Source organism: Eleutherodactylus coqui, chromosome 10 (genome assembly GCF_035609145.1).
Source record: "Eleutherodactylus coqui strain aEleCoq1 chromosome 10, aEleCoq1.hap1, whole genome shotgun sequence".
NCBI lineage: Eukaryota > Metazoa > Chordata > Amphibia > Anura > Eleutherodactylidae > Eleutherodactylus > Eleutherodactylus coqui.
In genome coordinates, this window is record NC_089846.1 from 3547615 (window position 1) to 3575105 (window position 27491).

A 27491-nucleotide genomic window follows, 5' to 3' on the forward strand; every position below is an offset into this window, starting at 1 on the left:
TGCCCCACCGAAAAGACCCAGTGAGGTGGCATAGAGTTCTCTGCAGAGCTTCCTCGGCAGCCATGAAGAGTCGTTATGAGAGGGGGGCCCAAGCTGAACTGTTGCACGCAGGTCCATGAGCCTATAGCTACACCCCTGCTGGTCACATTACACACTGCGGTGTACAGAAACACACAATCTAGAAATTACTAAATTCCCTCATTTAAAAGGAAATCAAGCGCTCCTTCAAATCAGTTTTTCCAAATATATGGAGTGGGAGCAGCGCAGTGGGTGGTCCACAGATGTGTGGCGCGCCAGACTCAGAAAGTGAGGGGTGTGTGTTGATGGCTGCGGTGGCCCCACGGTTCCCCTCACAAATGGCAGCGACCAACAGTATATAAAAATTATGGCATCATTTTCAGTTTGGCTCCCCGCTGCCCGGCAGGGTACGGTAGAAAACTAATTGTTCATGGAGCCAGCCTGTGGTCGGCCCTAAACCCGCTACAAGCAAAAATAATAAAAAGGGGAAAAAGTAAAATGCGAGCTGTAGGGGGTTGCCGTTTCTTCCCCTGGTGGGCGCTGTAGTACTCAGTGCAGGTGGTAACTGGTGAGAAGAGGCTCCAGGAGTCGGGGAACGGCTGAACAACAATCAGTAATCTATGTTGTAGAGATGTCAGCAGTCGGTTCTAGTCACACATTGCAGCAGTTCTTCATATTGTCACCGTGAGGGAGGGAAGCAGCACATCTCTACTCCTCTCTTCATAATCTCATCTCTTTGTAGGCATGGATTCCTCTCTTATGTGGTTTCTCTTTCCTTACGTCTGTCTTTCTTCTACAATCTTCTGTTTTTCCCTCTGTGTGTATGTAATCCTTTTCTTAGATCTTTCTTATACAATTCTTCTTTCTATTATAATCTTCTCTGGTACTCGCTACACCTTCTCCTTCTCACCACACTGTATTCTCCTTCTCTGGTACTTGTTACACCTTCTCCTTCTCTGGTACTCGCTACACCTTCTCCTTCTCACCACACTGTATTATCCTTCTCTGGTACTCGCTATACCTTCTCCTTCTCACCATACTGTATTCTCCTTCTCTGGTGCTCGCTACACCTTCTCCTTCTCACCACACTGTATTCTCCTTCTCTGGTACTCGCTACACCTTCTCCTTCTCACCACATTGTATTCTCCTTTTCTCCCTCCATTCCTTGTCATTCCCCTCCCTGACAGGAATCTCCTCAACCAACACATGCGGGGAGCTATTTCACCAATCACTGGCTCTGCTGTCTCCTCACTGCCCTGCCAGCCAATCCCTAAGCTGTTGCCATGTGGGAATAGAGCGGCTGACAGCCAATGAGGAAACAAGATGGTTGTAAGGCAGATTTTGCAAACTGTAACGGACATGAAATGAACATTTAAGAGGTGCCCACATAAGCCTTTTGCAGTGCCAACCCTGGGCGACTACATATGTAATGGGTGGAGTATTTCAATCAAGTCTCCAAAGGACAAGACAGAAAATACATCAATAATCCTGAACTTTAGTTTTTTTTTAGATTGCACTTTTCTTTTTAACATTTAGGTAAAAGTGATAATTTCCATATTTCAGAGACGACAAGAACCGAATAGAGCGAAAAAATATTTTAATAGAAAACAAGGCCCCACGGCCGGTAGTAACGATCATAACAGATGAAGCCTGAAGGATCAGTGGTCATAATCGCCGTATCCGGCAGGGTGGCGGAGCCAGAAGCCCAAATATAAGAATTTACCGCGGTGTGTCAGAAAGTCTTCATCCTTCCATAGAAACTGATTAAACCCAGGGAGCACTTTGGATTCAGGCTTTCATACCTTTAAGCAGAGATGGCGGAGCGGCAGCCCAGCCCTGGTTGGTCCCTTTACTGAGTGGCAGGACTGGTGCAGGAGGCCCCTCCCTAGAGGAACTGGCAGTAATTAGGGCATAGTCCAAGGTTTATAGGGAGGGGAGAGGTGGGAGATGACCATGATGGGGCCCACTTCTTCACTGTTTGGATGGGGGTAAATCAAAGCTTGCAGTCCTCTATCTAATGAAAGCGGGGCCAGAAATCTCCATGTTTTTTGCAATGAGTGGAGCCCACCAATCCGACTATCACGACGGCTCAAACTCCTCGCTGGGGATGCGTCTGACGCAATGCTGATGCGTTCCAGGTGGCAAATCAGCAGAACCTTCGCACTGTGGGATGTGGCCTGAAACAGGGATCTGGGGAACATGGACAATCCCCTTCAGATGCTCCCTCCTAAGTGGTTAATAAACGTCGTCCGGCTGCCACCTTCTGGATGGCACGTTGGCGCCTTCACTGACAACCTCTTTTACTCTTAGCACTTTCATGACCATGGGTCACTCATGCGCAGCATCCCGGCCACATCCTGCAGCTCTGATGGCTACACCAGGGCTTGTTGTATCTGTCATGGTGCCACCTAATATACCATAGAATGTGCTGGAGGACTGAAAACATTGTGGTCAAACATAGCCAAGTGGGCAAAAAACCCACAATTGCACCGTTTGGGATGGGGGGTATTTTTACAGCAGTCACGCTGTAGTCAGGATAAGACCTGCCTTGTTCTTTGGGGGGTTTTATATAATAATAGTTAAAAAAATAAAATACCTTTCTAAAAGAAAAAAAACCCAAAGCGTTGCCTTCGGCGGCCTTCTTTTGGCCCCCCATCACAGTTGCTGGGGGTGTGTGAGGGCCCGTTCATTGTTTGCAGGGCATCCTGGAGTTTGTGTTTGGAATATATAACTTGGGGATGGAGTGCTGTCATAGTTCACTTTGACCGTGGCTGTTGGCTATCAGAGACAGTCGATACCCACCCCGTAAGGAGCGAGTTCAGCGGCGTAAATAGTTGTATGCGGGGCACAAAGGGGTTAAACTTCATAAAAACAAGCTGTTTAAACAGAAGAGCGGATTAATACAAGAGCCGGAATATTAGATGCCAGCAGAACGGGTGAAACCCACCATCTGCGCCCACAAAACGACCGCCATGACACTGACAAAAAAAGATTTAAAAACATTTAGTGGCGCCCTCTATGGGCCTTCAAGCGCATTGCTAGTTATAGTCACCATGTGGCTGAAATGTCCTTCATAATGCAAAACTATGTAGAGCTCATGTGCCCCAAATATCCCCCAAAACCCATCGGGCAGCAGCCCTTCAAAACAGGGAGGAGCCTATCAAAACGGGGGTTGGACTTCTCACATTTAATATATAGCTGACAGGTTGTATATAAGCAGATGTGCAGGTCCGGCCGTGTATCGGGGGGGGGGGGGGGGCGGTACGGGGAACTTCTGGGGGGAATTTCCAAAATGTTACTTTTTTTAACTTTTCCCCATTCTTTCCCTCCGTGAACATTTCCATCATCCCTTTCTTGCAGTGAGGTGCCCTACCACTAGAGGGAGCTCTCAATCATTCAGTAGGTCGGCTGTTGGGGAGCGCTTCATGTTAGGGGCGATTGACCCGCGTCACTTCTTCTTAGGCAGGACGTTGTCCTCGAAGTATCCTTTGTTAGCGATGTTACCGGCGGGGTCGTAGAAGCCGACGGCGATGTACATTCCTTTATTGTCTGTGCTCAGCCCAAACCCGGCCTGGCTGGACCCCTTCCAGATCATCTGGGTGAAGTTACCTGGGAGGGGGCACAAAAGTGGTTAGAAAAACATGGCCACTCTTGCCCACAGGCCGTGTCTAGTAGCTCCGCCCATGTGGGAACTGGAAAGAAGCCCCACCCCCTTCCATGCTCACTACCCCAACACTGCCATGAAGTGCATAAATAATATCGCCATCTAGTATCCGCATGCGACTACTCTGGGATCCGCTCACCTGATCCGCTCTGGAATCCCGGGTTGCTGAAGTTGTACTTGGAGATCTCGTTGTACCAGGATTCTCCCACTTCCTTCCCTGTGATAGGAGGATATTTAATGATGTCATAAAGCGGTAGACAGGAGATGTAATGATGTCATACAGTCATGGACACCCCTGCCATGAGGCCACCCCAATCTATAGGACCCTGGGGGGCCTGCGTGTTGCCACCCAGCTGGCCATTAATAACTAAATGCCTGGCAGCAACCCAACAGGTATTTCACTCATCCAGCCTGCAGGTCGGGTCCAGCGGCAGCCGCTGCCAGGTCTGGCAGCGGACCTCTTCCTTGGCATCTGCGTGTGACGTCCTGCAGGCGCCAGGGGAGAGGTCAGCAGTCACAGACTCAGCAGCAGCTGCCACAGGCTGTGTCAGTGAAATGTCTGTCGGGTTGTTGCCGGGCCGGAGGCCAATAGGGGGGATGATATTACTATTGGGGCCACTATGGGGTAAACCATTAGTACTGGGGCCACTTTGGGGGTCACTATTATTACTGCAACAACTATAGGGGACACAATTGTTACAGTGGCCACAATGGCGGGGGGGGCACCAGTACTACACGGGATGCTATTACCTTCAGGTGCCACTGATGGGGGTCATTATTACTACTGGAGTGACTATGGTGGTCACTATTACTACTGTGGTCACTAACAGGGTCACTATAACTGTTGGGGCCACTAATACTACTGGGAGTACTACGGGGGTCACTATTACTATTGGGGTCCCGATTTTTTGACACTTCAGACAAGTCTCAAGGCTTCAAATATAACTTGGGTATCCTGTGTATTGGCGCTTTCGCTACCTGTAAAATTAGGGGGTAAACGATCCTTGAGACCAATGTTCTTGTCATGTAAAAGGGCCTTCAGAGCAGTACATGGGGCCAGTGGGGGGGCCAACAGCTCCTCATGTTATAATCCCCCTCACTGTCCAGCAGCAGTCCCCTACATGCAGTTCTGGTACTTTCCCTTTAAGAGGTGTCTGGACCCCTTACCTTCGGGGCCCCCATGCAGATGAACATGCTATGGATCTTCCCCCTGACTTCTCATCATTATCTAATTATGCCCTTAAGACCCGCCCACCCTGGTCCGGCCTCCTGTGGAAGTGGGTGGAGTCACGGTCATGGTCACTGGTGGCCACTGATGGATGGAAGCCACATTCTGCTCAGAGGAGACGCAGCGAGATCCCCTCCAATTTCCTATATTTGGCCCCCAGGTAGATGAAGCTTGGGGACATCAACAAATAGGGATCTCTAGTTCCCCTTGAAGTCTGACGACCTACCCGTAGGCAGGCTGGTGTCGGTGCCCCAGCGGTACCAGAGGTTCTCGCCGTGTTCAGTAGAGCTGTTCTGTAGAGCGCGAACCTCCACCAGGTGATCCGCCCACTTCTGGGCTTCCTGGGTCAGGCTTGTGCTGAGCTGCAGGGCGCCCGCTCCGTGCGTGCGTCGGTACTTGTTGTGCTCGTTCAGTAGATCTTTCCGGAATGTTTTCAGGTCTTTATCTGGAAATAAGGAGGTGACCAGATATGTGACTACCATTGTACGAGACCGGTAGGTAGTCACAGCCCCGCCCCCTCCTTCTGAGATCTTATAGCACAGCAGCTATGAGGTCTCACTGATGCCAGTTGCGCTGGCGGTAGTCTCGCCCCTCTGCCGGCCTCTAACCCATACCTGGAATAGCAATAATGCCATTAGGAGCCGAATCCTTCACAAAACCATCTTCATCATCGTCATCATCTGTGATTTTGGAGCCGAGGGGCAGGACGTTACGGGCATAGAAGCCGGGGTTGGTGATGTTACCACACGGGTGGTACTGGGCTACGACAATGAACATTCCCTTTCCGCTGGATGCGACGCCAACTCCAACCTCTTTGCATGCCTTCCATACCATCTGGGTGAAATGCCCTGCGAGGAGAAGAGGTTAAAAGGAATGAGGCAGCAGCACAAAACCCTGCAGTGTGCGGCGCCCCCTCTGGCCGTAGAACAGCGATGTACAGCGGCTCCGCCTAGAGCGGCCCTTTAAAAACCGGAGTTCTACGGAACAGCTGCACTGCTGATACTAACCAGCAGATGGCAGTGTAAACCAAGTCCTGCAGCTTCAGTACCTGTATCCGGCTGGTGGGAGGGCTTGGAGAAGTTGTAGTTCTTCTCTTCTTTGTACCAACTGTCAGCAACTTCCTGTCCTGAAAGAAGACAATGAAGTCAAAACTGCAATTCCACCGATGACCACCAGATGGCAGAACCAGCATTGATATCAATGTGAATTGTAAGACACAAAAGCAGCAAATGGCTAAAAACTAAACAAATACCGGCAATCCCACGAGTGACCACTAGATGGCACACCAAAAGCATTTCAACCCCTTGATGTCACTTTTCTGCCATGCAAGTCACATAACTTGGCATCTGAAATGTTACAACTTTCCCCTTCCCTGAATTCCACCGCAGCCGAGGATAAACCAGCCGGCATCTGCAGACGGGTCTCGGCGGTCACAAATGGGTTTCCCCTTTAAGGAGGGATTTTCCAGCTGACCTGTCACTGTGATTGACGGACTTCCCGTTTTAGCCCAAATGTTCTCCCCGCAGGATGTGTCACTGTGCTTCAGCGTCTTTAAGGTTAGCAGATGCTCCGCCCACTTCTGGGCATCTTGGCTGATGCGGGTGTTCAGCTGCAGGGGTTTGGCTCCGTGTTGAGACCGGTAAGCGTTGTTCGCCTTCAGAAATTCCTGCGCAAAAGTTCTGGAGTCGACTGAAAAATGGAGCAAATGAACAGGGATGAGACAAGCTGCCCGCCGCACCCCTCTAGAAGCCCGGCCGCCCTCAGGACTGCCCATCGACATCTACAGACCCGCTGCACAACCGATGGGCGCCTGCCACGCCGCGGGCTCCGGCTGATAATCCGCCATTACTGGCGAACTCGCAGCTTCCTTCTACAATCAGTGAAGAGGACGTTACCGGCAGAAGGCGATGAGGGCTCTCCCCCGCGGGCGGACGGATAGGAGGTGGTGGTGGGCGACGTCCCGCGGTCACTGGGACTCGTTGCTGACTCCGTCACTGGGGTTCCCTTGGGCAGCACGTTCTTCTGGAAGTACCCGGGGTTGGTGATATTGCCAGCTGGACTGTACTGCGCAACCGCGATCACCATCCCCTTACCATCTACAGCTTTGGCAATGCCAACTTCCCTGGAGTCCTTCCAGACCACCTGCGTAAAGTGACCTGAAAGAAAGAATTTAGGTTTATGAAGGCTCCACCAGCAGAATAGTGAGTGCAGCTCTGGGGTATAATACAGGATAAGGATAAGTAATGTATGTACACAGTGACTCCACCTGCAGAATAGTGAGTGCAGCTCTGGGGTATAATACAGGATGTAATTCAGGATCAGTACAGGATAAGTAATGTATGTACACAGTGACTCCACCAGCAGAATAGTGAGTGCAGCTCTGGGGTATAATACAGGATGTAATTCAGGATCAGTACAGGATAAGTAATGTATGTACACAGTGACTCCACCAGCAGAATAGTGAGTGCAGCTCTGCAGTATAATACAGGATGTAACTGAGGATCAGTACAGGATAAGTAATGTATGTACACAGTGACTCCACCAGCAGAATAGTGAGTGCAGCTCTGCAGTATAATACAGGATGTAACTGAGGATCAGTACAGGATAAGTAATGTATGTACACAGTGACTCCACCAGCAGAATAGTGAGTGCATCTCTGGAGGAAGGTTGTGTGTCTGAGAGCTCTGCTGGTTCCAGGGTGTGGTCTGCTTCTAGGGTGGAGACCTTGCTGAGAGCCCAGGAACAAGTGCACGTTTCTGGGCTACATTTGCCATGGAGTGCCGTGCTTCCCCCCTCCGGCTTCGGTCGGGAGGGGGGAGGAATGAACCCCAGGAGGGGAGAGGATCCAGTCGGGGTCCACGCAGCGTCACCCAGACTCCCCGGGAGGATGTGGATTATAGGAAAACCCGAAGCCAAACTAAAGCCAAGGTGAGTGCTGCAAAGGCACCTACAAGTGTCAGCTGGGGAGAGCGCAGCAAAGGTGAATCTGTTACTGCTATGGCATCTCGGATAGCTGCCAACATAAAGGACTATAAGGAGGTTGGTAGGCAGCTGCAGAAGTATCGCAGGGAACTGCAGACTGCCCTGAGCGATCTAGACAAAGCCCCACAGGGAAGAAAAAAGATCGCTGCAGCAGAAAAAGTTAAAGCCTGCAAGGAGGCTGTGGACTTCTACAAGGAGGAGAGATATAGAATACTCCAAGCCAGCGGCCCATTTAAAGAGAAGCTCCTAAATGATGAGCGATTTGCTGGAATGGCGCACGTGAGCAGCGACAGCAGCTCAGACGAGTCGGAGGATCCACAGGAGGGGATGGCGATATGCTCTGGGGAGCAGCCGTCCCTACAGCAGGGGGGAACTGCAGGGAGCAGCATTCCTGCTGAGCAGGTTAGCCTGCCCCCCACATCGGAGGAGTCCAGTGCTGAGGACGCGGACGACGACAGCGACAGCAGCAGCGGTGAGGGGGCCCTCATCATGCAGCAAATTATGCTGCAGGAGTCCCCAGAAAGAATGCACAATATGTACTTTGGTGACGACATGCCTGAAGGAACATCTACGGGCAAAAAGAAACAGAAAAAAAAGATGAAGACCACCGTGCAGGAGAGGTTTGTGTACGTCACCAAGCACTCCGGTCCGGCTGCAAAGTCAGATCGGGGTGCTAGCCCTGGTATACCCCTAGTCCCGGGCTCTGCAGTGGGTCCGGTGCAGGGGACTGGGGAAGAGAGGGTTAATGCGGCCCAAAACTCCATTTCTGCTTGTGCCAGTAGTGGGAATGGAGGCCATAAGGAGGCAGAGAAGGTCCGTGGGAAAGATGGAATGAGGGGTCGCGGCCAATCCGGAGGTGCTGGTGCTGATGGTTGCCCTCCAGTGGGAGGGGGGGGCAGTCTGGCATCAGGTTCCACCAGTGGCGGCTTGGCTGTCCCTCCTGTGTCCCTAAAACGCCTGTCAGGTGTAGAGGGGGCGCAGTGGGTGGTGGCCAAGTCTGCCGATCCTCCCACCCATCATGATGGTAATGTAATAGCAAATAAGCAGGTAAAAAGAACTGCAAGTCCCAGAATGGCCGGAAAAATGGGCGGAGCTAGAGCTGCAGAGACAGCTCCTACAGAGCATAATGCTGGACTTAAGGCTAACTCTTTCAGTGCTGGTCTCCAGCCTCATCCAGCTGGAAAGTGTAACATTAAGAAAAAAGGTGAAGCAGGTCCTGGTCCAACAAAAGGAAAATGTATGAATGATGTGAATGGGACAACCGTTAGTGCTACCGCTGCCCCTGCTCCCGCTTCCGCTCCCGCAGAGGCTTTGGGAGCTCAGGATGCCCCCAATCCCCCGGGAGGTATGACATCGGCTGTACAGGAGGGTGGGGCTTCAGGTAGTAGTCAGGGGATGGGCCAGGATCCAGTCACCCCTCCGGCGGCGACAACAGCTGGTAGAAGTTATGCCAGTGTCGCCGCTGGAGGGAGGGGGGATGCGTCCTCCTCGTCTTTGGGCTCTGGGGACGGCGTTTTGCAACAGCGCCTCCTGGAGGCCTTGAGGAGGGGGGAGAGCTCGATGAATGTAGGGGGCAGAGTTGTGGATTTGTCTCTCTGGGTGGAGAGACATGGTCTTGGTGCCTTCCGAGAACAAAGGGGGGAGACCGTCTGGTCCCTGCCGACAACCGGGCAGGACATTGGCCGTAGGAATGTGGCCCGTCTTCAGTGGAGAGGCAATGACGCATGCCCATCCAGGAGTAAGGTGGTGGAGCTTCTGCTGAAGATGGGTTTCAGGGCAAATGACATCTATGCCCTGATCCATCCTTATGGCACGTCTGAGTTCGACATCAGCTTTGCTCGCCCGGAGGGCCTGGAGCTCTTCTGGGGGAATTATGAGCTGATGAAGGACGAGCCCGGCTGGCGCGGTTTTGCTGCACAAGTGGTAACCCGCCAGACTGGAGTCAAGAGAGTGACCGTTTTGACTCGTAACGAGTCCCTCTCTTGTTACGATATCATGACTTGGATAAGTCGGTACGGAGAGGTGGTGGATATGCCCAATAAGAACCGGGACGAGCACGGCATCTGGTCCGGAGCCTGGACGTTTATGGTAAAACTTAAGCGTTCAGGGAATTCGGTGGCCCACATACCATCCGCAGCCTTCCTTGGCAGGGATCGTATCTTGGCCTTCTACCAGGGGCAGCCGAAGCTCTGTCACAAGTGCGGCGACCCCACACATTTGAGTGCAGCCTGTAACGTCATCAAGTGCGCTCTGTGTGGCGAGGTAGGTCATCTTGCGGCATCTTGTACAGAGATTAGGTGTCACCTGTGTGGTGACCTCGGTCACCCATTCAGTCGCTGTCCGCGCTCTTTCGCCAATGCGGTCATGGCCCCAGCGGAGGAGAGCCGTGAGGTTGCTTCTGCAGGGGAGGGGACCAGCAGAGGCGAGGGAGCCCAGGAGCCAAGGAAGAACAAACATGCTGGGGCAGCCAAGCTAAGGCGCCAAGAGAAGCGCGGAAGGGGCAGGGAGCTGGTGGAAACCCAGGTGGCAGGTGGGTCAATGCTGGCCCCTGCTCCGGACGCAAATCATGTGGCTGAGGCTCCAGGGGACAGGGAGCTGGATGAGGAGGTCAGGAGGATCCAAAGGGAGGAGGCTGCCACTTATTCAGATTCTTCCCACTATGAAAGTGTGGGTGAGGGCAAGGATGAGTGGCAAAAGAAAAAGCGCAAGCAGGGCTCCAAGAAAATTAAAAAAAGGGAAGGGAAATCTTCCCCTGCAACAGGCCAGGTGCAGGAAGGCAATCCAAACTCTCCTCTTGTTGGGCTCTCCAACAGGTACCAAGCTCTCTCGTCCTCGGAGGAGGCAGAGGTGGCCAGGACAAGCGTGGGGCCTACAGGGGGTGCTGAGCCTTCCTCTTGTGGGGGTTTGGTGACATCCAGGGGGAGGGCTGGCCCAGAGCCCAGTGGCAAGGAGGACGAGGTTGAGGAGCCCCTTGCCATGGACCTTTCCGTGTCCAAGAAACGTGGCAAGGGGTCATCCTCAGACCCTGATGAGAAGGGGGGTGGGAAGAAGAAAGCCATCTAACTCAATCACCAATGATGGCGGCACCCGCTCCGTTGACGCTGGCATCCATTAATGTTGCCAGCATTAAGTCTGATATGGCTAGATTTGCGGCCTTTGATTTTCTCGGCCGCGTTGAAGCCGACATTTTGTTTTTGCAAGAGACCAGGCTGCCAAATTTGGCAGCTGTGCACAAGGCAAGGAGGGAATGGAGGTCTGGTCCATCTTATTGGTCTCTTGCGGCCGAGCCATATAGCGGAGTGGCGGTACTTTTTACCGCAGCAGTTGAATGCCGACGGGTTATTGAGTTAGAAATAGGGAGGTGCCTGATCCTGGATGTTCTCATGAAGGGACAAGAGCTTCGGCTAATCAACATCTATGGTCCCCAAACCAAGCGGGACCGCAAGGATCTCTTTATGAGGATCAAGCCGTACCTTTTTACTAGTCGGCAGGTGATCTTTGGGGGTGACTTTAACGCAGTCACGAGGACCCGTGACAGGGGAGGCTCCCTAGGCAAGCTGACTTATGATAGCGTCGCGCTTAATAGCATAGCTAGCGAAGCTCGCCTGGTGGATGTCCACATCCGGCACACCCCAGGCCACGCGGGTTTCACCTATTATAGAGGCGAGTGCAGGTCTAGAATAGATAGGTTTTATTTGAAGGAGGAAGCCATCTCTTCACCAGTTTCTGTTGTTGAGGTGGAATTCTCCGACCACTGTCTGATTTTGTTTTCCCTGAATGTTGCAGAGACCCCCCGGATGGGTAGAGGCTTATGGAGGCTGAATTCATCACTCCTGGAGGAAGCAGAGATAAGACAGTCCTTTGAGGATTTTCTGCAGAGCCAGGTACCATTACTGGATCTTTGTAGCAGTAAGTCAGAGTGGTGGGAGATGTTCAAGATCAGGGCTGCGAGGTTCTTCCGCCAGCTCTCTAGCCTCAGGAGCCTGAGTAAGTATCGTCTTTATCAGGGCCTGAGGAGGAAACTCGAACATCTCGTCTCGACTGGAGGTAGCCGCGAGGAGATCTCCAGAGTGAAGTCTTTGCTCAAAGGGTGCCAGTATAATAGGCACGCATCTTTGGTTTTTGAGAGGGACTTCGGGAAGTACCACTCACCTGACCCTTACAGAAACTGCAAGATGTCAGTGAATCGTAAAGTTGTCACTGGACTGATCGACGGTACGGGATCTCTGAACAGGTCCAGATCAGGGATTCTGGAAGTCATCAGATCCTTCTACTCGCACCTTTTGAGAAAGAGGGATCTAGATCGAGATGTGATGTCGGCTTTCCTGGCTGAAGCTGTTCCTGAGCCAGGGGATGACATCTCCCTTAATGTTTTGACAGAGGAGATCAACATAGAGGAAGTTAAACTGGCGATTGATGGGCTTGCGCTCAAAAAATCGCCAGGACCGGATGGCTTAACATCTGAGTACTATAAGACCTTTAAGGACCTCTTGAGTCCCCTCTTGACTGAGGTTTTCAATGAGTGTCTTTCCTCGGACACTCTCCCAAAGTCAATGAGGAGGTCGGCTTTGATCCTTCTGTCAAAGGGTAAAGACTCGAGCCGTATTGAGAACTGGCGTCCCATAGCGCTTCTCAATACGGACAGGAAGGTTCTGGCAAAAGTGCTGTTTAATCGGCTGGTCAAGTTTGCACCCCGGCTCCTCTCGGGCGCCCAGCATTGCTCTGTTCCAGGCCGTAGCACCTTTAGTGCTGTTCTAGGTGTCCGGGAGGCAGTGGAGCAGGGTAGGGCTGGTCACTGGGAGGGGTACCTGCTGTCCTTGGATCAGGCCAAAGCGTTTGATCGGGTTAATCACGAGTACCTCTGGTCTGTTCTTCTGAGATATGGCCTGCCAGTGGGGTTTGTTAATTGGCTCAGGACATTGTACGTGGGGGCTGAGACTTTCCCACTAGTGAACGGTTGGGTCGGCCACCCATTTGAGGTTGGGTCTGGCGTCCGTCAGGGTTGTCCTCTGAGCCCCTTGCTGTACGTGTTTGCCATTGATCCTTTCCTTAGGATGATTGATGGTGGGCCTATGGCGGGGGTCGGGATGGATCGGGCGGTGCCGGAAGCCGCCCTCAGGGTGGCAGCGTACGCTGATGACGTCACCGTCTTTGTGTCCTCGAGGGGGGAGGCAGAGTACGTGATGGCAGAGGTGGATCGCTACTCGGAAGCATCCGGGTCCGGCATCAACTGGGATAAGTGCGAAAGTCTCTGGTTAGGAAGGGGAGATCCTACATTTGGTCTCCCGGACACCCTTCCAGTGCCCCAGGACTCGGCTAAAGTTCTCGGCATCAAATTTGGCCGGGGAGATTACCCCATGCAAAATTGGGTGGTCAGGCTCGATGGTGCCACTCAGAAGGTGGCCCAGTGGAAGGGTTGGTCTTTGACCCTTCGGGAAAGGGTTAACCTGATCAAAACATACCTGCTCCCTTTATTCATCTACCTGGGCAGCGTATGCATTTTGCCAGAACCTCTCTGGACCCGGGTCTACAACCTGTTCTTCCTAATGTTGTGGGGGAACAGGTTGAACCTAATTAGGAGAGATGTCACATATCGCACGAGGAGACTAGGGGGGTTATCTATGGTCAACCCCGTGGTGTTTCTTGTAGACACCTTTGTTAAGATCAATATAGGCAACCTCTGGCAAGAGAGGGCTCCTCCGTGGGTATTCTCCTGTTGGGGATGGCTTCGGCCTTTCTTCCAGGAATGGGAGACAGGAGGGCGAGTGAAGGATCTTCGCACGCCGCACGGGCATCTTCCGGCTTACGCTACCGTGGTTCTGAAGATGATACGTCGGTGGGGTCTGGGGATGTGGGAGATCAGAACTCTGTCGAGGAAACTCCTCGATAAGAGGGTTCTGTTGACCCATTTCCAGAAGCCCCTGGCGCTCAAGGACTGCCCAAGTCGGGACCTGGAGGGAGGGTTACGTTTATTGAATTCTGACAGGATCCCCTTGAAGTTTTGGGACTTGACTTGGCGCTGTTTCCACGGGAGACTGTATGTAAGGGGCAACTTGAAGAGCAGGCCACTGGTGGATAGGGGTTGCCCCCGCCAGGAGTGCAGCAACGTACTGGAAAGCATGGAGCATTTCCTGCTTCAGTGTCCCTTTAATACAGAGGTGTACAAACAGGTGGGAGCCTCCATTGGTTGGCCCAGGTTGGCACGCCTCTCGTATGCGGAATGGGTCTATGGGGCATTCGGGGACCTTGGTCGCAGGGACCGGTGCACTTTATTCTTAGTCAGCCTAGTGGTCAGGTTTCACATTTGGAATGCACGGTGTCTAGTTTCGACGGAAGAGAAAATCCTCCCCGTGGATGAGGTAAATAGAAACATCCTGGGTGACCTGGTGAAGGTGCGCTCTCTGGATTATGAGAGGTTGGGCACGACTAAGGCCTCTCTCCTATGGAGAGGGTTTGTCTTTCGTTAGGGACAGTCTTCTTATTGTTAGGGTCTTTGTAGGGACAGAATAGGGAGAGGTAGGGACAGTTTCTCTGAGGGTAAGTTTTAGGGAAGGAGTAGGGACATTGTAGGGACAGATTAACTATAGGGATAGTGTTTCTCTATTTGGTCGGTGCCCGGCTTATCATATCCAGTCCTTGTGGAGGGCTGTGTGTGACACTAGTAGAGTTTTTGTTTTCGGTCAAAGATAAAGTATGTACGGCTGCAGGTAACTGAACCTTAGGCTTTCGGGTATTAATATGTAGTGTTGGTTTGTAGGTATGTAATATAAGAGATGTTATATGTTATGTTATGTTTTGTTTTGTATATAGGGCTAGGGGTTATAGATAGGTTGGGTGGGGGTTTATTGGGGGGAGGGGGGGGGGATGTATGCCTCAGCCGTAGCTTGACACGTCCCGGACAATGAACACTGGGCACGGACTGTTGGTGCGGGCGTGGCCCTCAGGCTGCGGCGGGCAGGGTGTGTGTATGCGGTGCAGCTCGGCTCGTCCTGGACATAGACATTGAGCACGGACTTGGGATGCAGGCGTGGCTCCCAGGCTGCACCGTAGGGGGTTGTTTGGGGTGTGTGGTGGTTTGGTCTGGATATAGGGTTAGTTTAGGATTATGTAAGGCTTTATTTTTTTAGGTGGTGGGCATTAAAAAAAAAAAAAAAAAAAAAAAAAAACGCAAAAAAAAAAAAAAAAAAAAAGGTATTGGGTTGTTCTTATTGTTACTACTTTTGTTATTTGCATTATTGTTATTATATAATTGCTTTGGTTATTAGTCGTTTTCTTTCTTCTTTTTTTGGGATTTCAGGCTGGATCCTGAGAGTTAGGGATGTTTTCTCACGTGTGTATATTGTTATATGTAGTATGTAGTGTATATGTATTGGTGAGGATGAGTGAGTGTAGTTTTGGAGTGCAGGTTGGTGTAGTGTGCGGTGTATTGTTTGGACCAGATGGACCTTTTGCTTTTGTTCCTTTGTCCTGCAGTAAGGCAAAGTCCAGTTAACACAAGTGATAATTTGTTTTGGTTTTATGTTTATGTCTTTTATGCCAAGTGAGCGATATTTATGTTCTGTTTATTGTTATGTTTTTCACTTTTATAATAAAAAGATCTACAGGATGTAACTCAGGAGCAGTACAGGATAAGTAATGTATGTACACAGTGACTCCACCAGCAGAATAGTGAGTGCAGCTCTGGGGTATAATACAGGATGTAACTCAGGAGCAGTACAGGATAAGTAATGTATGTACACAGTGCCTCCACCAGCAGAATAGTGAGTGCAGCTCTGGAGTATAATACCGGATGTAACTCAGGAGCAGTACAGGATAAGTAATGTATGTACACAGTGACTCCACCAGCAGAATAGTGAGCACAGCTCTGGGGTATAATACAGGATGTAACTCAGGAGCAGTACAGGATAAGTAATGTATGTACACAGTGACTCCACCAGCAGAATAGTGAGTGCAGCTTCTGGAGTTGGGTGTGTGCTGGTTAAGCTCTGCAACTTCCAGGGTGTGGTCAGAGAAGGAGGTTCTGCTGAGTTTGGATCCCAGAGAAGGTGCACTTTTCTGGGCTTTGTTGGACATGGAGTACCGCACCTCCTCCCCCCGGGGCCACTTGGGGGGAGGGAGGGAAGTGATGGCAATGGCGGCATCAGAGTCTTCCGAAAAAACTTTGCCACGGGTGCCAGAAAAGCCAGCAGTCCGCAAGAAGACAGGAGCTGCTGGAGGTAAGAAGAGACTGGGTCCGGGCCGTGGCTGCAGCAGCGTGGCTCCGTTTGTCAGCACGGCAGCTTCTGACAGCACCGGGAGTGAGATGGTTACGCGCAGCCAGACCCGCAGGAGAGCAGGTGAGCCGCAGATACCGGTAAGCACGGGAATGTGGAGTGACAAAAAGAAGGAGGAATCTGTGATTGAGCTGGCCTCCAGGCTGGCTAAAAACATCACCGACTACAACTTTGCAGGGAAAATGTTGGTGGTACAAAAAGGGAAGCTCCGTGACGCCAAAATGTTACTGGAGCAAAAAGCTTCTAAAGACAAACAGGCAGAAGCCAGGTCAGCGATAAATAAGTGCAAAGACTGCATAAAGATGTGGGAAGCGGTGAGGGCAAAGATCCTGGAGGAGAGCGGGCCCTTTAAAGAAAAAATTCTGAACGACGACCGGTTTGCTAAGATGGCGGCAAGGTGCAGTGACCATGAGTCAAGTGATGGTGAAGCCTCAGATGAAGAGTTTGAGGATGTGCAGGAGACCCTGGAGCAGCCTGTGTGCTCTCAAGACTTGGCACCAACGCCCAGAGGCACTACAAGTCCCAGAGGCAAGCTACCTGAAGAGATTGCGCTGCCTTCCACCTCAGGGGAATCTGAGGTGGAGGAAAGAACAGGGAGATTGCAGCTACAGAAGACCCCGCAGCCGGAAGCCTCTGTACATATGGAGGGCTTCATGTTTGGCGACGAGTTGCCAGAGCAGGACATGGAGATAAAGAAAAAGAAACCGGAGAAGCTGCAGGAAAAGCTTGTGTTCGTTCCTGGGAGCTCTGGTCTGGCTGCAAAGTCGGATCAGAGTTCTGACCCCAAAAACCCCCCTGGCTCGGGCTCTGTGGTGGGCCTGGAGCGGGAAGTTGGGGAGAAAAGGGCCCAGCTGGTCAGACCCCCTGTCCCTGTGCTAGTTGGTAACAAGGGCAAGGAGATCAGTAAGAAAGGTGCAGTAAAGGCCAGTACAGATGCAGGTCGCGGTACCGGAAAGGAGGGTGGCAGCGGTGCCACTAATGCAGCAAGTGCTGCCTGTGATGCGGAGGGGGCTGTGGACCTAAAATCTGGGGTCTCCCATAATTTGGGAGCAGGTCAGGCCGGATCCCGCGCCTCCAGTGATGCGGAGGCAAAAAAGAAAAAAAGAAAAAGTAAAAACACAAGCAAAAATCCGGAGGTTTTACCATCTACCTCTGGAGAGGCCAGGACCCATGGACCACATGATCCAAGGAAAAAAGTGGTAGATCCGGGGATGAATGTGCGAGAGCGTGCGGCAGATGTAAGGGACAAGGCCGAGGGTACACGTTCCTCTGCAGTTGCTGGGCCTCCGGGCACCTCGGGTACCCCTGGCGGCCAGGAATCTGGAGGCCCAGGGGATAAGGTAGTTAGGCCAGAGGGGTCATGGGGTCCAGTCGCCCCTCCGGCGGCGACAACACCTGGTAGGAGTTATGCCAGTGTCGCCGCTGGAGGGGAGGGGTCCTCCTTGTCTCCAGGCTCTAGGGAGGGCGTTTTGCAACAGCGTCTCCTGGAGGCTTTACGGAAGGGGGAGAGTACAATCACAGTTGGAGGAAGAGAGGTGGATCTATCTCTCTGGAAAGAGAGACATGGCTTGGGTGCCTTCCGAGAGCAAAGGGGGGAGACCGTATGGTCCCTACCGACACCCGGGCAGGACGCAGGTCGTAGGAATGTGGTCCGTCTTCGTTGGAGAGGCAATGATGCATGCCCCCCGAGGGCAAGGGTAGTGGAGCTTCTGCTGAAGATGGGCTTCAGGGCGGTTGACATCTTTGCCCTGATCCATCCCTACGGCACGTCTGAGTTTGACATCAGTTTCGTTCGCCCAGAGGGCCTAGAAATCTTCTGGGGGAATTACGAGCTGGTGAAAAACGAGCCCGGTTGGCGAGACTTTGCCATCCAGGTGGTGTCTCGCCAGAACGGTATCAAGAAGGTGACCGTTTTGACTCGTAATGAGTCACTTTCTTGCTTTGACATCATGACGTGGCTCAGTAGGTACGGAGAGGTGACGGAGATGCCCCAAAAGAACAGGGATGAGCACGGCATATGGTCTGGGGCCTGGACGTTCATGGTCAAGCTGAAGCGTTCAGGTAACTCAGTGGCACACATACCATCTGCAGCCTTCCTCGGCAGGGATCGTATCTTGGCCTTTTACCAGGGGCAGCCGAAGCTCTGCCACAGGTGCGGCGACCCCTCACACTTGAGCGCCGCTTGTAAGACCTTGAAGTGCGCTCTGTGTGGGGGTCTTGGTCACCTAGCCGCCTCCTGTGCAGAGATTAGGTGTAACCTGTGTGGTGACCTCGGTCACCCATTTAGTCGCTGTCCGCGCTCCTTTGCCAATGCGGTCTCAGCACCTACGGATGGGGGTCATGATGTGGCCTCCGGGGGTGAGGGGACCAGCAGAGGTGGAGGAGCTCAGGAGCCAGGGAAGAACCGGCAAAAGACGCCTGCAGAGCAGAGGCGTCAGGAGAAACGCAGACGGAGCAGGGAGCTGACAGGAGCACCCACAGCAGGTGGGTCGATGGTGGCCCCTGTTCCAGAAGCAAATCTCGCGGCTGAGGCTTTGAGGGACAGCGATTTAGATGAGGAGGACAGGAGGATCCAGAGGGAGGAGACCAACTCTGCAGATTCCTCCCACTGTGAAAGTGTGGATGGGGAAGGCAAGAGATGGCTAGAGAAACGGCGTAAGCTAGGTGCCACGAGGAGGAAACGAAGGGGGGATTCAAGATCTTCTCCCACCCCGGGCCAAGTACTGGAAGGAAAAGCCTGCTCACCTCCAGTTGGACTCTCCAATAGGTTCCGAGCCCTCCGAGACATCTCTTCCTCCTCTTCTGAGGGGGAGGCAGAGGGCAAGGTTCCTAGGGCAAAGAAAGGGTCAACAGGGGGCGCTGAGTCTCCACCTCGTGGAGGCATAGTTCCTTCCGGGGTGGAGGCTACTCTGGAGCCTGGAAACAAGGACGACGGGGTCGGGGGATCCCTTGCTATGGACACATCTGTGTCCAAAAAAAGAGGCAAGGGGATTTCCTCTGACCCCGAGGAAGCGGGTGTGAGGAAGAAAGCCGTCTAATTTAATCACTCATGATCGCGGCACCCACTCCGCTGACTCTGGCATCAATTAACGTTGCCAGCATTAAGTCTGATACGGCTAGATTTGCGGCCTTTGATTTTCTCGGCCGCGTTGAAGCCGACATTTTATTTTTGCAGGAGACCAGGCTGTCCGATTTGGCAGCCATACATAAGGCAAAAAGGGAGTGGAGGTCAGGCCCTTCCTACTGGTCTCTTGCGGCCGAGCCGTATAGTGGAGTGGCGGTCCTTTTTACCGCAGCGGTTGAATGCCGACGAGTTATTGAATTAGAAATGGGAAGGTGCCTGATCTTAGATGTCCTCATGAAGGGACAAGAATTAAGACTTGTCAACATCTACGGTCCCCAGTCAAAAAAGGACAGGAAGAGTCTCTTTATGAGGATCAAGCCCTACCTTTTTACCAGCCGCCAAGTTGTCTTTGGAGGTGACTTTAATGCAGTCACGAGAGCCCGCGATAGGGGAGGCTCTGGAGACAGGCGGTTGACTTTTGACAGCGTCGCACTTAATAGCATAGCTAGTGAAGCTCGTCTGGTGGATGTCCACATCCGGCACACCCCAGGCCACGAGGGGTTCACCTATTATAGAGGTCAGAGCAGGTCTAGAATAGACAGGTTTTATTTGAAGGAGGAAGCCATCTCTTCACCAGTGTCCGTTGTTGAGGTGGAATTCTCCGATCACTGTCTAATATTGTTTTCTCTGAATGTTGCAGAGACCCCCCGGATGGGCAGAGGTTTTTGGAGACTGAATTCATCACTCCTGGAGGAAGCAGAGATAAGACAGTCCTTTGAGGATTTTCTGCAGAGCCAGGTACCATTACTGGATCTCTGTAGCAGTAAGTCAGAGTGGTGGGAGATGTTCAAGAGGAGGGCGGCAAGGTTCTTCCGAGAGCTCTCCAACCTCAGATGCCTGGACAGGTACCGCCTGTACAACGGCCTGAGGAGGAAACTCGAACATCTCGTTTCGACTGGAGGTAGCCGCGAGGAGATCTCCAGAGTGAAATCTTTGCTCAAGAAGTGCCAGTACGATAGACACGCATCCTTGGTTTTTGAGAGGGATTTCGGGAAGTACCGCTCGCCCGACCCTTACAGAAACTGTAGGATGTCAGTGAATAGTAAAGTGGTCACTGGACTGATCGATAGTACAGGATCCCTGAATCGATCCAGATCAGGGATTCTGGAGGTCGTCAGATCCTACTACTCGCAACTCTTGGGAAAGAGGGATCTAGATTCGGAAGTGATGTCGGCTTTCCTGGCTGAAACTGTCCCTGAGCCGGGGGTAGACACCTCTCTTGATGTTTTGACAGGAGAGATCAGAATAGAGGAAGTTAAACTGGCGATTGATGGGCTCCGGCTCAAAAAATCGCCAGGACCGGATGGACTAACATCCGAGTATTATAAGACCTTCAAGGACCTCTTGAGTCCCCTCTTGACGGAGGTATTAAATGAGTGTCTTTCCTCGGGCACTCTGCCAAAGTCAATGAGGAGGTCAGCTTTGATCCTTCTGGCAAAGGGTAAAGACTCGAGCCGTATTGAGAACTGGCGTCCCATAGCACTTCTCAATACGGACAGGAAGGTTCTGGCAAAAGTGCTGTTTAATCGGTTGGTCAAGTTTGCACCCCAGCTCCTCTCGGGGGCCCAGCATTGCTCTGTTCCAGGCCGTAGCACCTTTAGCGCTGTTCTTGGTGTCCGGGAGGCAGTGGAGCAGGGTAGGGCTGGTCACTGGGAGGGGTACTTGCTGTCCTTGGATCAGGCCAAAGCGTTTGATCGGGTTAATCACGAGTACCTCTGGTCAGTCCTTCTGAGATATGGCCTGCCAGTGGGGTTTGTTGATTGGCTGCGAACATTGTATGCAGGGGCTGAGACTTTCCCGCTGGTGAACGGTTGGCTTGGCCGCCCTTTTGAGGTGGGTTCCGGTGTCCGTCAGGGCTGTCCTCTAAGTCCCCTGTTGTATGTGTTTGCGATAGATCCCTTTCTTAGGAGGGTTGATCGTGGACCTATAGCAGGGGTCGGGATGGACCGGGCGGTGCCGGAGGCTACCCTGAGGGCAGTGGCATACGCCGATGATGTCACGCTCTTCGTATCCTCAAGGGAGGAGGCGGAGTTTGTGGTGTCGGAGGTGGATGCCTACTCAGAGGCATCCGGGTCCAGAGTCAACTGGGATAAGTGCGAAAGTCTCTGGTTAGGAAGGGGGGATCCTGTGTTTGATCTCCCGGACACTCTTCCGGTGCCCCAGACTTCAGCAAAAGTTCTTGGCATCAAATTTGGCCAGGGGGATTACCCCATGCAAAATTGGGTAGACAGGCTGGATGGTGCCACTCAGAAGGTAAACCAGTGGAAGGGTTGGTCTTTGACCCTTCGGGAAAGAGTTAGCCTGATCAAAACATACCTGCTCCCTTTATTCATCTACCTGGGCAGCGTATGCATTTTGCCAGAACCTCTCTGGACCCGGGTCTACAACTTGTTCTTCCTAATGTTGTGGGGGAATAGGTTGAACCTGATCAGGAGAGATGTTACATACCGCACGAGGAGACTAGGGGGGTTATCTATGGTCAACCCCGTGGTGTTTCTTGTAGACACCTTTTTTAAGATTAACATAGGCAACCTCTGGCAAGAAAGGGCTCCTCTGTGGGTTTACTCCTGCCGGGGATGGTTTCGGCCCTTCTTCCAGGAATGGGAGACAGGAGGGCGAGTGAAGGACCTTCGCACGCAGCATGGATATCTCCCGGCTTACGCTACCTTGGTTCTGAAGGTGATACGCCGGTGGGGTCTGGGGATGTGGGAGATCAGGACTCTGACGAGGAGGCTCCTCGACGAAAGAGTCCTGTTGACTCATTTCCAGAAGCCCCTGGCGCTCAAGGACTGCCCAAGTCGGGACCTGGAGGGAGGGTTACGTTTACTGAATTCAACCCGGGTCCCCTTGAAGTTTTGGGACTTGGCTTGGCGCTGCTTTCACGGGAGACTGTATGTAAGGGGTAACTTGAAGAGCAGGCCTCTGATTGACAGGGGTTGCCCCCGTCAGGAGTGCAGCGACGTGCTGGAAAGCATGGAGCATTTCCTGCTTCAGTGCCCCTTTAATACAGAGGTATACCAACGGGTAGGGGTCTCCATAGGCTGGCATCAGCTGGCACACCTCTCCTATGCGGAGTGGGCTTATGGAGCCTTCAGAGGCCTTGGTGGCAGGGACCGCTGCACTTTATTTCTAGTTAGCCTAGTGGTCAGGTTCCACATCTGGAGTGCACGGTGCCTGATTTCGACGGAACTGAAAGTCCTCCCCGTGGATACGGTATGTAGGAACATCCTGGGTGACCTGGTGAAGGTGCGTTCTTTGGAGTATGAGAGGCTGGGCACATCTAAAGCTTCTCTCCTATGGAGAGGGCTTGTATTTCGTTAGGGACAGTCTTTTCTTAATCTTCTAGGGGCAGAGTAGGGAGAGAATAGGGACAGGATAGGGAAAGAGGAGGGATAGGGCAGGGACAGTTTTCCATGAAGGGTCAGACTGAGGGGCAGACTAAGGACAGTCTAGGGCAAATTAGGGAGAGAATAGGGACACCTTTTTAAATTCAAGGGATAGAACATTGTGATGTCTGTGCCCGGCTTATCACCTCCAATCCCGGTGGGGGGCTGTGAGTGCACCATGAAGCTTTTTGTTTTGGTATGGGCAAAATGGAATGAAGTAGGGCTGCAGGAGAGCCGACCTTAGGCTTTCGGGTTATGTATATAGTATATATTATGTATGTTGGTTGGAGTGTATTATGCTTTTGTATATATTGTATATTGTATATATTCACGTTCTGGGTGGTAGGTAGGTTGGGTGGGGAGTTGGGGGGAGAGGGATTCACGCCTCGAGCCGTAGCCTGGCACGTCCCGAACATTGAACTCTGGGCACGGACTGGTGGAGCGGGCATGGCCCCCAGGCTGCGGCAGGCACAGTGTGCTATTTCTTAAAAAAACAAAAAAAAAACCCTGGTGTGGCTTGGCACATCCTGAACTAAGAACTCTGGGCATGGACTGGTGGAGCAGGCTTGGCCCCCAAGCTGCACTGGGGACCCAAAAAAAAAAAACAAAAAAAAACAGGCATATTTTTAGTTAGTTATTTATGCCAGTTGGCTCGGTCTTTCTGTTTGAATTTGCTTATTTATGTTGTTATTTCAGTTATTTCTGCTGTTTATGTTATTGCTTCCATTTGTTCTGTGTGGGTGCAGTGCGGCACGGCTGGACCTGGAGTTATAGTTTACAGGGTTTTATGTAGTTATAGTTTCCTTAGTTTTATATTTTAGGTATATACTTGTATATTGTGTTATAGTTGTATATAGTGTTATATGTTGAGTGTGTATGTGTGTGGGTGTGTACGTCGGGGAGGAAACCCGGATATGGACATTTTACTTTGTTTATGGATCACGGACTGTGGGGGAAGGGCCTTATATTGCTTTATATGGTTATTATTGTTACAGTTTGTCTTTGTTGTGTTTTTTACTTTTATAATAAAAGATATACAGGATGTAACTCAGGAGCAGTACAGGATAAGTAATGTATGTACACAGTGACTCCACCAGCAGAATAGTGAGTGCAGCTCTGGAGTATAATACAGGATGTAACTCAGGATCAGTACAGGATAAGTAATGTATGTACACAGTGACTCCACCAGCAGAATAGGGAGTGCAGCTCTGGAGTATAATACAGGATGTAACTCAGGGTCAGTACAGGATAAGTAATGTATGTACACAGTGACTCCACCAGCAGAATAGTGAGTGCAGCTCTGGGGTATGATACAGGATGTAACTCAGGATCAGTACAGGATAAGTAATGTATGTACACAGTGACTCCACAGCAGAATAGTGAGTGCAGCTCTGGGGTATAATCCAGGATGTAACTCAGGAGCAGTACAGGATAAGTAATGTATGTACACAGTGACTCCACCAGCAAAACAGTGAGTGCAGCTCTGGGGTATAATACAGGATGTAACTCAGGAGCAGTACAGGATAAGTAATGTATGTACACAGTGACTCCACCACCAGCAGAATAGTGAGTGCAACTCTGGAGTAAGGTTGTGTTCTGAAGAGCTCTGCAGGATCCAGGGTGTGGTCTGCTTCCCAGGTGGAGACCTTGTTGAGAGCCCAGGAACAGTGCACATTTCTGGGCTTTGTTTGGTATGCAGTCGTGCACCTCCTCCCTCCGATCTCGGTCGGAGGGAGGGAGGACAGAGATGGCCGCAACGACCTCCGCAGTGGCATCGGTGGCTTCTGCAGCTCCAAGATGTTCCGCAGCAGCAGCGGCAAAATATAAGAAGCCAAGGACTGCAGGTGAGCCGGAGAAAAGGACGGTTCTAAGTCGTGGCAGCGGTGACACGGGCTCCAGTCGCAGGCGCAGTAACGCGGGCCAGTCCATCAGTGCGGCTGCATCCGACAGCGCAGGCAGCGAGATGGTGACGCGTAGCCAGGCCCGGAGGAAGACAGGTAAGCCACAGAAGCTGGCAAAGCCAGAAAAGTGGAGTGATAGGCCAGAGGGAGAGTCTGTAGTAGAGCTGGCCTCCCGGCTGGCAAGAAGCATGGCCGAGTATGAGACTGCAGGAAAGCAGATTGTTATGCAGATGGAAAAACTGCGGTCTGCCAGGCTGCAAAGAGACCAAGCCACCTCTAAAGGCAAAAAGGCGGAAGTCTCTAAAGTGATACAGAAGTGCAAAGAGTGCATTAAAGTGTGGAAAGATGTGAGAGAGCGGATCTTGGAGGAGAGCGGTCCCTTTAAAGAAAAGATCATGAACGATGATCGCTTTGCGAAGATGGCTGCAGGACGCAGTAACTCACAGCAGACTGATCAGTCCAGTGATCGCGACGACAGCTCGGATGAGGACGACTACAAGGATGTACAGGAGAGTCTGGGAGAGCAGCCTGCGTGTTCGGCTGAACAAGCCCTAACCCAAGGCAGCACTACAAGCACCAGCAATCTCCAGCCAGAGCAGATTGGGCTACCAACAACCTCTGAGGAGTCTGATCTGGAGGAAGGAAATCATAAGGTGGGGGCTTTGGTGTCGCAACTGCTGGAATCCCCTCCTCATATGGGGGGTCTTCACTTTGGCAAAGACATTCCCAAAGTGGACACAAAAATCAAGGATAAAAAAGGAAAACAAAGGAAGCCCCAGGAAAAATTTGTCTATGTGACGGGGGGCGCTGGTCCGGCTGCAAAGCCAGAAAGAGGCACCTCCGACCTGGGACCCTGTGGTAAAGTTGAGAAGGCTGAAGGCTATGGCGGTGATGGTGCCAGTAAGGCCAGTGATGTGGAGGGAGCAGCGGGATCAGCATCTGAGGTCTCCTGTGTGACAGCTCGGTCTGCGGGGGTCTCTCGGTCCCAGGCACCCAGTGATGCGGAGGCTTCTGGCAAAGGTAAAAAGAAAGGCAAAAGCAAAAGCAAAACTAAAAACATCTCTGCTATAACACAGAGTGCTGACCGTGGGGGGAACATTGCGGTAGTTGCAGCTGCACAAGCTGGGCCAGCAATGTTGCCCCCTAGGTCTGCTAAGGCCCGCTTGGACCCTGGTCGTGACCCAAAATCTGGTCCGGATGGTGAGGGTGCGTGCGAGAGAGGTACTAGTGGTAATAAGAAGATTCCCAGTTCAGCCCAGGTCTCTGATACTACTAAGAGCTCAGAGACCCAGGGAGCTCTTGGCACCCCTAATATAGGGGCACCTGCTGCACAAGCAGGTACAGTTTGTTCAGGGGGTCAGGAAGTGTCACAGGTTCCAGTCGCCCCTCCAGCGGCGACAACACCTGGTAGGAGTTATGCCAGTGTCGCCGCTGGAGGGAGTGGGTCCTCCTTGTCTCCAGGCTCTAGGGAGGGCGTTTTGCAACAGCGCCTCTTGGAGGCTCTACGGAAAGGGGAGAGTTCAATTACAGTTGGAGGAAGAGAGGTGGACCTATCTCTCTGGAAAGAGAGACATGGCTTGGGTGCCTTCCGAGAGCAAAGGGGGGAGACCGTATGGTCCCTACCAACACCCGGGCAGGATGCAGGTCGTAGGAATGTGGTCCGTCTTCGTTGGAGGGGCAATGATGCATGTCCTCCAAGGGGGAAGGTAGTGGAGCTCCTACTGAAGATGGGCTTTAGGGCGGTTGACATCTTTGCCCTGATCCATCCCTACGGCACGTCTGAGTTTGACATCAGCTTCGTTCGCCCAGAGGGTCTAGAACTTTTCTGGGGGAACTATGAGCTGATGAAAAACGAGCCCGGCTGGCGGGACTTTGCCATCCAGGTGGTGTCTCGCCAGAACGATATCAAGAAAGTGACCGTTTTGACTCGTAACGAGTCACTTTCTTGCTTTGACATCATGACGTGGCTCAGTAGGTACGGAGAGGTGACAGAGATGCCCAAAAAGAACCGGGATGAGCACGGCATATGGTCCGGGGCCTGGACGTTTATGGTCCAGCTGAAACGTTCAGGTAACTCAGTGGCACACATACCTTCTGCAGCCTTCCTCGGCAGGGATCGTATCTTGGCCTTTTACCAGGGGCAGCCGAAGCTCTGCCACAGGTGCGGCGACCCCTCACACTTGAGCGCTGCTTGTAAGATCTTGAAGTGCGCTCTGTGTGGGGGTCTGGGTCATCTTGCCGCCTCCTGTACAGAGATTAGGTGTAACCTGTGTGGTGATCTCGGTCACCCATTTAGCCGCTGTCCACGCTCCTTTGCCAATGCGGTCTCTGCCCCTACGGATGGGGGTCATGAGGTGGCCTCCGGGGGTGAGGGGACCAGCAGAGGTGAGGGAGCTCAGGAGCCAGGGAAGAACCGGCAAAAGACGGCTGCTCAGCAGAGGCGTCAGGAGAAGCGCAGACGGAGCAGGGAGCTGACAGGAGCGCCCACAGCAGGTGGGTCGATGGTGGCCCCTGTTCCAGAAGCAAATCTCGCGGCTGAGGCTTTGAGGGACAGCGAGTTAGATGAAGAGGACAGGAGGATCCAGAGGGAGGAGACCAACTCTGCAGATTCCTCCCACTATGAAAGTGTGGATGAGGAAGGCAAGAGGTGGTTAGAAAAAAGGCGTAAGCTACGTGCCACGAGGAGGAAGCGAAGGGGGGATTCAAGATCTTCTCCCACCCCGGGCCAAGTACTGGAAGGGGAAGCCTGCTCACCTCCAGTTGGACACTCCAATAGGTTCCGAGCCCTTCAAGACATCTCTTCCTCCTCTGAGGGGGAAGGAAAGGGCAAGGTTCCTGGGGCAAAGAAAGGGTCAACAGGGGGCGCTGAGTCTCCTCCTCATGGAGGCATAGTTCCTACAGGGGAGGAGGCGACT

General features: G+C 52.3%; 1 protein-coding gene across 3 annotated transcripts in view; it reads right to left on the minus strand.

Moving 5' to 3' along the window:
- Positions 1-1598: 1598 nt before the first annotated feature.
- LOC136579924 (uncharacterized) overlaps positions 1599-27491 on the minus strand; it is a 91365-nt gene continuing 65472 nt past the window's right edge. For all 3 annotated transcript variants that reach the window (XM_066580019.1, XM_066580020.1, XM_066580018.1), the window contains exons 11-17: positions 6806-7066; positions 6384-6599; positions 5959-6036; positions 5525-5758; positions 5137-5355; positions 3822-3899; positions 1599-3627 (exon numbers count right to left, since the gene is read on the minus strand). In XM_066580019.1, coding sequence (XP_066436116.1) covers positions 3467-3627; positions 3822-3899; positions 5137-5355; positions 5525-5758; positions 5959-6036; positions 6384-6599; positions 6806-7066 — 1247 coding nt within the window. In that variant the 3' untranslated portion in view covers positions 1599-3466. The remainder of the gene's footprint in view (positions 3628-3821; positions 3900-5136; positions 5356-5524; positions 5759-5958; positions 6037-6383; positions 6600-6805; positions 7067-27491) is intronic.